At 37.2% G+C, this 12,046-nt stretch overlaps 1 protein-coding gene across 1 annotated transcript; it reads right to left on the bottom strand.

Moving 5' to 3' along the window:
- Positions 1 to 4,446: 4,446 nt before the first annotated feature.
- On the bottom strand, positions 4,447 to 5,432 carry LOC146887695 (uncharacterized). Its single transcript, XM_085670716.1, has 5 exons — positions 5,266 to 5,432; positions 5,087 to 5,191; positions 4,949 to 4,997; positions 4,769 to 4,864; positions 4,447 to 4,679 (listed from the first exon to the last, which is right to left on the bottom strand). The coding sequence occupies exons 1-5, from the start codon at positions 5,427 to 5,429 to the stop codon at positions 4,590 to 4,592; spliced, it is 504 nt and encodes a 167-aa protein (XP_085526842.1). The 5' UTR covers positions 5,430 to 5,432; the 3' UTR covers positions 4,447 to 4,589.
- Between the last annotated feature and the right edge of the window lie 6,614 nt (positions 5,433 to 12,046).

The raw sequence follows: 12,046 nt of genomic DNA, 5'->3' as shown, positions 1-12,046 counted from the left end.
AGCGAGGTTGGCGGGGTTCGCGTGGGCGGGTATCAAGGCGTGGGTTAGGTTGTGCGGTGGGGTTGGCGGTGGTGGCTGCGTAGTCGTTGCAGATTTGGTGTGAAGTGTTTGCATTTCCTCCATGCGGACATAGTCGGCTGCACGCAACTTGAGTTCGTGCATGGAGGCAGGTGGGTGGAGATAGACGTTGTTGGCAAAGGGGCCGGGTTGTAGGGTAAGAGTCATGCACTGGAGAATCATCTCCTGGTTGAGGTGTGGTGTACGAAGGGCGGCTTTACTGAAGCGATCGATGAACGCTCTGAGTGGTTCGTTAGGTTCTTGTCTGATGCCCAAGAGGGATATGGTGGTGGTTTGATGGGGACGGCTGCCGGCGAAGTGGGTGGAAAACATGTGGGAGAGGATGTTGAAACTGTCGATTGAGTAGGGCGGAAGAGTTGTGAACCATTCTAGGGCAGGGCCTTTGAGGGTGGTGGGGAAAGCTTTGCAAAAGATTGCGTCTTGGGATGTGTACAAGGCAACATGGGTGATGTAGACTTTAAGGTGCTCGTCAGGGTCGGTTTCGCCAGTATAGCGATCCAGGGTGAAAGGTTCCTACTAGGCTGGGAGAGGGGTGTTGGCGATAAAGTCCGTGAATGGCTGACGGCGTCTGGGCTGGTGAGGAGGGAGCATGTGAGGTGGAACGGGGTGGTTGATCATAGCGGGAAAGGTGGAGGTGATGTTGTGAGGGGGAATGTGGGTTGTGGGAAGGTATTATGGGTTATAGGGTGGAATATGTGTGGTGTGTAGGGTGGTGGGTATGTTGTAGGAGATATGGGTGGTAGGAAGGGTGGCGGCGGGGGTTGGGGGTGCGGTAAGCCCCGGTTGACCAGATGGAAAGTGATGGGGATGGGTAGAGGTAATGGGTGTTTATTGGGTGGTGGTGAAGGTGTGAGGGGTGGGATTGTATTCACTTTCTTCCTCTGTAGGCTGGAAAGCGGGAGACTTCACAGCTTCGGAGGTTTCTTTGGCTTTTCCCTTCAGATTGGGATCAGCCTCGATCCTTCGCCTGAGACGAGAGTTTTCTTGCCTCAATGCCTCCATTTCTTCAGCACTGCATTTCTTCAAATCCGCGAGTTCTTGTTGCATCTTTGCTTGGCCGTCTAGGATGACGGCCAGATCAGGGGTGATGCTAGGAGGTGCAGAGGGACCAACATCCGCTTGCTTGTTTACTCCAGCTTTGCTACGGGTGGAAACCATATTCAGAGAAAAACGGGTACTAAAGGTGTTTAGGGAAAAAAATTATTATTTATATAAATGTTATGTTGATATTTGTTACTAAAAATGAGTTATAAAATTAAGTATTGAAATTTATATTAAAGTTAATGGTAAAAATCATGAATAACATATTTATAAGTCATTTTTAATAACAAATATAAATATAACATTTATATAAATTATAAATTTGGTCTTAATGGAAACACAATATTTCTCTATTTTGTAAAAAAATATTCAGACAAAATTGAAACAAATAAGTTGGGTACTAAATTGAAATCAGTAAACATATATGTGTACTAAATTGAAACAAATAAACACATGTGGAGACTAAGTTGAAATGAAGACAATGACACTTGTCAGGTACCTTGCCACGTGGCGATACCTTGCCACGTGTCACATGAAGGATTTGACACGTGACAATTTAAAAAAAAATTAAAAAAAATTAAAAAATCTAGAGGCTGACACATGGCAAGGTAGTTAACGCCATTTGTGAAGACTTAACGGAGGGTACTACATTGATGCAATAATCAAAATTGGGTATTAAATTGAGACAAAGTTCCAAGTGGGTACCATTTTGAAATTTTCGAACCAAAATGGGTATGATCCGAGTAATTAAGCCTAAATAATAATAATAATAATAATAACAATAAAAATGATAATTATAGTAATTGTGCCACATTTAGGAGAAAACTCTAAACATCTCGGCAAGTCATATAAAAAAGAAGAAGAATCATAATAATCATAGTAGTGATTGAGTCACATAGATTACTCAATACAATTGAAACCACAAGCATACCTATATCCTATTTAAAATCACATACAATAAACATCAAGAGGTTAAACGATAACATAATTTTGGTTCAGGAGAAAGCTTTCATGCATCAATATATAATACAATTGCATACAATATCATTCAAAAAAGAAATGGCAGCTCCCCTAACCTGGTTTCCTTAGCTTATTTGGAATTGTTGTGAGTTCTCCCTTGATCATCAATGATCTTCCTTTGACTCTCTCAATGCAGCTCCTTTCCTCACTCAAACCTCACAAAACTCTTAGTTTTCACACTCTGTTTTCTAAGCACAATGACAACCTTGAAAAACCCTTCTTCTAACCTAGAATTGGCCTTGTAATGGTGCCTTAATGCTAGGTTAATAATAAAAAACGAAAATGAGGCTTAATGGTAATGTTAATTACCATTCAATGGTTCATTATAGTCTGTTTTTCAGCCCCTTTGGCTGCTCCTTAGCCAGCTAGGGTCTCCATGCCTTTTCACCTTCAAGCTAAAGGAAATTTTTGGCAAAAAGAAAATTTAATTTGGGTTCACCCTTAACTAAGCCAATGTCATCCTAATGCACAACCACTCAACTAATTCATGTTTCGTGATGATTAATATAATTCTATGATTATATTATCACTCAACATGATCAAGCATATTATTAAAAATAATAATAAATCAAATAACACACAATTGACATACATAACATTCGAACCCAAGTCCTCTCACACAATTAAGTACTCTCAACCACTTGAGCTAGTATTTTTCCACGTCACGTCAATCAATATTAAATTTCATAAAGGCTCCAACTACCCGCATTTATTAATTAATTATTTAATTAATAATTAATTTTCTCAGATCTTACAGTTGGCAGTTGGACCTCCCGAGATATGCGGGAGTTATTAAGAGAGATAGAAGGAAAAGATAGGTCATGACTAGAAGATAGGTGTGACAGTTCCCCAACCGTTTGGAAGGGAGAGACTATAAGAAAGTGTCAAAGGCTCACTAAAAAAAAGGCATCTTTTTGATTTGGACTGGAAAGTGAGAGAGATTCTAAGTTGTACTTCTGACTAAGAAGTGTATTTATTATAAAAGACATTTGTTTTTGTTATTGGTCAGGTCATCTCGGCTACCCAAATCAGAATAATAATGTTTTAGTGAAGTAATTACGCAACTGCTTGTTTTACATGGAATAATCTATATATTCTATATTTGTGTGGTTAAAGTGCAGGTTATGCTTTTTATTATAAAGGTGTTAATGGTTTAAGGTATATAATATGTAAACTTGTATGAATATTATTTATGAGATGTGTTTTTTAAGTTTCTTTACGTATAGGTATGAAAGTTAAGTCTTTTAGTCGTATCAAAAATATTAGTAAGACGTGGATGTATGGACCTTTGCATATGAGAGTGGTATAATATATACATATTATTAGTTCTTTAATAAGAAAACAAAATTGTGGTGGTTTTGGTATTATATGCATATAAAAGCTAAAAGGTTTTGATTTCATATTATTGTCATGAAACTTAACTTACGAGTATAAGGAAATATTTGATACACTATGGTGTTGTGATATTAGGTGGGATGATACATTATGGTGGTTTTGGTATGCAGCAGTGGCAAAATATATATATATATATATATATATATATATATATATATATATATATATATATATATATATATATATATATATATACACGTGATTTAAGCTTTTGAGGTTTTGCATTTAGGGTTTAGGGTTTAGGGTTTTGCATGTAGGAAACTACAACATTTTTATTTCATTGAATAACATATTAGCTCATTAGTAGTTTTATCTTTTATAAAATTAATCTCAGTTGTTGTTTTATATTACCTATTAGCATGACTTATCTTTGGTCCAATTTAAGTGTTGGATGGTTTCCATTTGGAAAGGTATGTGTACTTATATGCGGTTTATGAACATGAGATATGAGAATGCGATTTTTTAGGCATATTAAATTGACAAACACTAACACAAAAAAGCCTTTTAACGTCCGACATTTTCGACCTTTGACGTCTGCCCAAACACCGACGTCGTATCGGGTGACGTCAAAATAACGTCGGCAAAATAGCAGACGTCACTTGACGTCGGTCCTTTTGGGAGTCCGACGTTATCCAACGTCGGGGCCAGTAATAGCAGACGTCAATTTTTGAGGGAAAAAACTGAGCAATTTAACGTCTGTCAGAGACTGTCAGACGTTAAATAACGTCGGCCCTGCAACAGTCAGACGTTAAATTACGTCGGCCCTGGTACAGTCCGACGTTAAATTACGTCTGTCAGGGCACACCAGACGTCAAACTGCACCATTTTTTAAAAAAAATTTGACTGTTTTTACAATATCCACACACCTGAAAATCAGAAAATTCCCAGAACAATTTCATAAAACTTTCAGCACAATTTTAGAGTTACAGTTATATATAATAGAACTAAAGTTTCAACATATATTCTAAACTAATATAAATAACAACAAACTAAAAGTTTCAACATGAAATTCTTGTACAATAAAGTTTTTAAAACGAGTTCTAATTCATGTGGTATCAACTCCATCTCTCTAATAGATATGCTGCCCATTCCTGTCTTAGTGTGTGGATAATGTCATCTGGTAGAGGTGATGGATTCTTGAATCGCTGAAAAAGTAATACAATTTCATTATGTATGAATATCATTCTTTAAAGTTTGATATGATTTATAATATGTGAAAGATATATATAATTACCTCTATCCATTCATCTTTAACTGCAGCTCGAATGATTGTTCTTATCCAAGACATGACATAATATCCACATTCCCATGAATCTTCTTGCTTGTTACACTGAACATTACAAATAAAATAAACACGTCAAAGTCATAAGTTGACATACAGAAATTAATAACTTTAAAATGAATGAGTTCTAACCTTTGGATATATGACTTTAAGTTGTTGGCCTCTAGGTTTACCCACAATTCTAATGAAATTTTGGAAACATAAAACATATATAAGTTTTTATAACTAAGTAGATACATAGGTTAGGATTGAAAAAAAAATAATACTTACTCTTGTAACATGTTTTTAAAAGCTGGTGGAATCTTCCTATGGCATGAACAAAACCATACAACTAGGCATTGTCTTGGAATGATGAGACAAAGTTGCCAATGATACCTACCATCAATCACAAGTACTTAGCCAAAATAATTAATAATACTTCACAAAATATTATTAGCAAAAACACTTACGAATCAATGTATGGCGCAAAGTAGATCTCTCTATTTGACTCAACCATCCATGTTTGCAAATAAAGTTTGATTTGGTCAGGTGAGTTTCCCGAAGGTTGAATTGTTTGAGGTTCAATGAATCCATAGACGGAAGATCGACCTTGGTCCACAATGACTTTGTCCATGTACCTACAAGAAGACAGTTAGGTATAATATTAATCTCAAACTTTTAACCCTCATAAGGTGAGGCCCTACCCATTCGAAAAAATTATTTTTCATAATTTGCTAACACATGTACAAATAAGTCAAACATCATAAATTTCACAACATTTCGACAGCATTTCGCATTGGTCTCTGAAGTACACGAAATGAAAGTGATTAATCATGATCACAATCAAGTATGCATCCAGAGAACAACACAAATTAGCCTCAATCGAAATTTTATGAAATTTATGCGTAAACCTCAATGTACACATTGTAGCAAATTATGAAAAATAATTCTTTCAAACTGTCCAATCGGACAATTCAAGATTTAATACAAACGATTAAAAATTTAATCATTTGTATTAAATCTCAAACGGGAACTAAGTTTCGCTCACTGTATACTATAATATCTAATAATAATATTCAAAAATAAAATGCAATGAGAATTATTTAAAATGCATATATCTAATAATAAATATAATTTTATTTACTAATTTTACAAATATTATTATAAAATTTTAAATAAAATATAAAAATAGTCTAAGACTAAAACTATAATGACATTTATAAATTAATACAAGTAATTCTATACATACAATGAACAAATATATACATACAATGAAAAACTAACCTCCTCTAATTGAAAGACGAACTTTGAGAGGAAGTCTAGGGTCTCCACACACTGCTGGCCAAATGGGAACGAAGAGCAAGTGGGACGAATCTCAAAACGCTGCAAATGGGGATGAAAACGGAAAATAATCGGTTCAAAACGCGTAAAATCAACCCATAATTAAACCCCAACAAGTTTGATGGCCAAAACCTTTCGAAACTCACCTGGAGGGGGTCGGAAATGGCGTCGCCGGCGGGAACTCTCGCGAAAACGATGAACAGCGCGAGGGTTTCTGCGTTTCGCGCAGAGATAAAGCAAAACTTAACGTCGGGGGTGTTATGCCCGACGTTAAGTGACGTCGGGGGTGGGAGGGGCCGACGTTAAGTGACGTCTGGCGCGCTCTGGTCCGACGTCCCTTGACGTCTGTCGAGCTGGGGGCCGACGTCCTTTTTTGAGTGACGTCGGGGCATTTTTGAACAGACGTTAAGTAACGTCTGACGTGGAGCGGGCAGACGTTAAAAATGTCTCATTATTTACAAAAATGCCACCGCGCATTTTTAACGTTGGGCTTTTTTTAAGCAGACGTTATTGGAGTGACGTTAAAGGCCTTTTTTGTGTTAGTGAAAATATGCAATTTAATATTCTGAATATGTGATTGTGATAATTGGTGTGAAAAATGGGTTCTAAGTTGCCAAAACCAGTGAAATCTACTTTACTGGTGTAGTGCCTGGTGGTGTGGATTGAACCGCCCGACGATAGCTACAAACAGGAAGTCCCTGAAATGCATAGTGCCTGATAGTGAGCTGGGAACGTCAGGCGGTCAATAACACATTTTTGCCTAGTGTCGCTTAGGCAGAGCCAGGCGATGTGTAAGGACAATGTGTTGTTTTGTTCCGTGTTTCATATTTGAAATGTCGAACCTGGGGTAGGATATGCTTGACAGTATCATGAGCGGGTAGGTTCATGATTTGGTAATGGAACGCGTGATGAATATGAGCAAGGAGGTTCATATTAATGATACTCTCGGGTGAGGATACGAGCGGGGAGGTTCCGATGTTTTGTGCTCACAGTTGCTACGTGCGAGAGGTTTGTAGCTGGATGGATCACGAGTGTTGGACTACGGGCAGGGAAGTCCGTAAAGTTGGACTATGAGCGGGGAGGTTCGTAGAGTTGGACCACGAACGGATAGGTTCGTGGAAGCAATGGAATCCCTTATCCCAGGTTAAGTGTGTATTGATCTTGTATAGGCCAGGTTAACGATATTGAGAGTTTTACACGACTTATGGTAAAGGCTTTAGGTATATGACATGTTGAGACTCACTTATGAGTCGTGGCTCTTAATGGATTGTAAACACGTGGTGATCACAGGTTGTGGTCGGTGATGTTGGAAATCATGAGGGAGCATACGAGTTGTGGCTCTCATTGGCTAGCTCCACTTGAGTGTTAGTCATGGGTTGTGGTAGCTGATGTTAGGAATCTTTTGTGAGAATACAAATGGTGGGTTGTAGAGGTTGGATCACGAGTGGTAGCTCGTGGTAGCATGTGCCATCTTAAGGTCATTATCAAAGTGTGTAGAAATTGGATGAACATGGTGGAAGGCCATGATTTCTAAGGCATAATGAAAGGTTCTATGAAGGGGTTTTGGGATAAATTATTATGCATTGGGTGAGGGTTTAAAATTATTTATGAATATTTATATATATATTGAGCTCACCCTTTCTATGTGTGTTTGGCGATGATCGTGTAACTTGTTACACGGGAACAAATGATGTTTTAGGCGTTCTTGGTGATGCGTAGAGGCAAAGTGAGGGCTAACATGGGGATAGTTTTAATTAAGCTTGTTTTTCTTGTATTTCCTTTAAGAAGGATGTTTACACTTTGGAACTTGTAATACTTAAGTTTTAAATTGTGAATTTTGGAATTACGCGAGTTAATAAAGTTTTAAATTTCTCGCATTTTTAGGAAGAAGGTTTATTGATTGACATTTAATTATTATTTGTACTTTTATTTCTATTTAAATTAGTAATATCCAATTGTGATGCTACATCCAGAATACCTAATTCTATTATACGGTTGTTAAACCTATCACGAGCAAGTGGTTTAATAAACAAATTAGCTAGTTAATTCTTTATTTTAACAAACTTAATTTCACAATGATCTTTTAGTACATGATCTCTAATGATGAAGGATTATCTTGTTCCTTTTTAAGCTTATTGAATATGGTGTGAGTTGATTAAGAAAGCTAAGTGAAATCCCCGCTGGACATTAAGATAGCAAGCTATCTAGATGTGAATGTTCCTTTCACAAAGCTCAAGAGAAGAAGATGATGGATTGATTCAAAATAAAAAGGAAATGGAAAGCACATAACCCATAGAAAACCAAGAACAATTAAAGGAAGAAGAAAACATAAAATGGAAAGGAAAGAAAATGGTAAAAATGTGAGAAACACGCCACTACAAGGCTAGGCTAGAAGCCATGACAACCTTGAAGATGAGTGGATGTGTGTCGCCACTTGCTATGCAAGATAAGGCTTAAAAGTATTCACTCCCAAGGGAGGAAACTCTCACAAATGGTTGAGACACAAGAGTGTTTTTACTTCAAAATGTTCAATCCTTTTAGATGTCTAGGAGCACCCCTTATATAGAAGAGTTTAGGGGCCTCTAAGCAAATAAAAGATAGCTAAGGATGTCTCTAAAAAAACCTAACCCTAGCTTCTAGAAACTAGGTCAAATAAGGTTACAAAAATGAGTGACAAAAGAGCCAACTATGGTGTGTGCAAGGCTAATTTCGTTCTAGCACAAAAAGAGACAAAGAATGTGTCTCATATGTCTCCAAAAAGTGGCCAAAGAGTGCTAAAAACAAAGGAGACCAAAGGTACATAGGTACACTTACTTATGCCTTTTACTTTATGCTGTATGCCTTTGCTTTACTCTCTCTTCCACATCATTTATGCTCCCCAATCACCATGCGCCACCTAGCATTGCTTTCTTACTCCTAATTAACCTGCATAGCAAATAAACATAGATTAGCATGTTGGCTTAAGTCAAGTCAACTATTGTCAACAAGTCAAACTTAGTCAAAGGTCAACAAGTCAACTAAAGTTGATTCAACTAAGTCAACTTTGGGAATAAAAAATAACAAACACAAATGAAAGGGATGAAGGATTAGTGAACTTCCTTTCTAAACATGCTTAGTCTTTTTAAGCATGTGCCTCCATCCTTTGTTGGGGTCAATCCTTCATCATCCTCCCCTCCTTGGAGAGAATTTGACCACAAATTCTTGAAGCCTTTGTAGATGGAGCTTGACTTGATTTGGGGGAGGATTTGCACCTCCCTTTTATGAGCTCTTGTTCCATCCTTTCTAAGGGTATTACCCCTAGCTTTGGTTAGGCCATCCCTCTTTTCTAGACCATTCTTCCTCTCATGCTTGCACATTTGGTCTTCCTTTTAGGCCTTGGAAGAGAAGGAAGAATGGTGATGTCCATCTTCCTTTGGAAATCTTTTTTTGGAGGCAAGTAACACTTTGGAGGTAACTTGCTCTTTTTCTTTTTCATCTTTTCTCTTATCTTTCACTTTATTTTGGTCCTCATTTGCTTGATTGGGTGAGAGAGGTAGGAGTGTGAACTTCTTGCCTTGGAAGGAGAAAGCATAGGTGTTAGCATGGCCATCATAAAAGACTTTTCTATCAAATTGCCATGGCCTACCTAGAAAAATATGAGTTGCTTCCATAGGCACAACATCACATAACACCTCATCTTTAAAATTTCCAATTGAAAAGTTAATGAGGACTTGTTGAGTTACTTTAATGTCTTCTTCCTTAAGCCATGATAGCTTGTAGGGCTTGGCATGAGGGATAGTTTTCAAGCCAAGCTTGTCCACAACCGTTGTGCTAGCCACATTTACACTACTTCCATTATCTATGAGGAGGGGACATAGTTTGTCATTGATATGGCACCTTGAATGAAAAATGTTTTATCTTTGAGAAGGGTCAAGTTCCTTGGAAACTTGTCTTAGTTGGTGCCTTATCATTAACAATCCACCTTCAAGGGGTTTAATCCTTTCACTTGAAGAAGAAGTGTGGGAAGAAGTACTTTTGGGGGAAGAGGGAGAAAAATGTTCACTCTCTACTTCTCTTTTAAGGTTTAAGGCCTTGGTTCTTTTGGTAGGACAATTTGAAGCTATGTGCCCATATCCCAAACACTTAAAACATTTTATAGAACTTGTCCTTGTACCTTGAGAAGAATTAGGAGTTTCATTTGAAGGCCTAGATGAATTATTCCTAGGAGGTGGGTCTTGGGAACTCTTGAGTGGTAATTTATCATGTTTTCTTTCTTTATCTTTCCAAGTACTAGAATAATAGTCATTGTATGAACCACTCCTCTTGGCCTCTTTTTTTTTTTGCAATTGAGTTTCAACTTTAATGGCCAAATGTAAAACTTTGTAAAGAGAGGAGTACTCATATAACTCTACCAAATCTTGTATGTCCCTCCTTAACCCACTCCCAAATCTAGCTACCTTGTCCTCTTCACTTTCAAATTAGAGTCCAACTTTTAGAAGCATGGACTCCATTAACTTTATAAAGAGAGGAGTACTCATATAACTCTACTAAATCTTGTATGTCCCTCCTTAACCCACTCACAAATCTAGCTACCTTGCCCCTTTTCTTTTTCTTCTTTATCTTTTCTTATTATATTTCTATCCTTATTAACTTCTTGAGGTGATAGAGGTAGTAAAGTGGTCTTTTTCCCATTTATGAAGAAAATGTATTGGTTGGTATGGCCATCATGTAAAGTTTGTTTATCAAATTGCCATGGCCTACCTAGTAAGATATGTGTGACTTCCATGGGAACAACATCACATAGCACCTCATCTTTGTAGCTTCCTATAGAGAAGTTAATTAGGACTTGTTTATTGACATCTATTTCTCCCTCTTTACTTATCCAAGCAAGCTTGTAGGGCTTAGCATGAGGAATGGTCTCTAAGCAAAGCTTTTCCACCAACCTTGTGCTAGCTACATTGGTACTACTTCCTCCATCAATAATTAGAGAGCAAACCCATTTGTTAATTTTGCATCTAGATTGAAAAATATTTTCTCTTTGAGTTGGCTCAAGCTCACTTTGATCTTGACCTATCATGCGCCTTAATAACATAGGGTCTTTCTCAAAAATTTTAGTTTTACTAGAGGAAGAAGATTCTTTTGAAAGAGAATGGGGAGATGACTGTTCACTTTCAACATCATTACTCTTCTTTAAGAACATGGTCCTTTTGGTTGGGCAATTTAAAGCAATGTGATTATAACCCAAACATTTAAAACATTTAATGGAACTTGATCTTTGAGAAGTGGAATGGTGAATGTGATCACTTGGTGACTTAATTTTACTTGGTGGTTCTTGATGAGAGTTAGAAGGGAACTTATCATGTTTCTTTTTATCCTTTCCCTTCCATGAGTGACTAAAGTAGTGGTTGGGTGAGTAACTCTTCCTTGCCCTTCTTTTTCTTTTCAATTGAATTTCAATCCCAAGGGCAAGTGTGAAAACATTTTCAAGAGTGGAGTACTCATACAACTCTACTTGGTCTTGTATGTCTCTCCTAAGACCACTCACAAATCTTTTTATTTTCTCTTTGTTAGTTTCTTTTATTTCAACCCTACGCATTTGAGACTCTAATTCTTTAAAGTACTCACTCACACTCATAGAACCTTGGTGAAGCCTTTGGAGCTTCAAAAGAAGTTCCTTCCTATAGGAGGGAGGAACAAATCTAGCGTGCATAAGAGTTTTAATGTCCATCCAAGAAGCTGCAGGTGGCCCTTGGTCATAATTCTTACAAACTTTATGCCACCAAGTATTGGCATACTCCAAAAATCCTAAAACTACTAGATCAACTTGTGCTTGATCCTTTATATGATTTTCATTGAAAATTTGATCAACTTTAGCTTCCCAATCAAGGAAGATTTTGGGATCACTTCCACCATAGAACTTAGGAATCTTTA

Source organism: Vigna unguiculata, chromosome 3 (assembly GCF_037176805.1).
Source record: "Vigna unguiculata cultivar grain cowpea cultivar isolate G323 ecotype 2 chromosome 3, ASM3717680v1, whole genome shotgun sequence".
Taxonomy (NCBI): domain Eukaryota; kingdom Viridiplantae; phylum Streptophyta; class Magnoliopsida; order Fabales; family Fabaceae; genus Vigna; species Vigna unguiculata.
The sequence above is the reverse complement of the archived record's forward strand: the minus strand, read 5'-3'. Positions and strand labels throughout refer to the sequence as shown.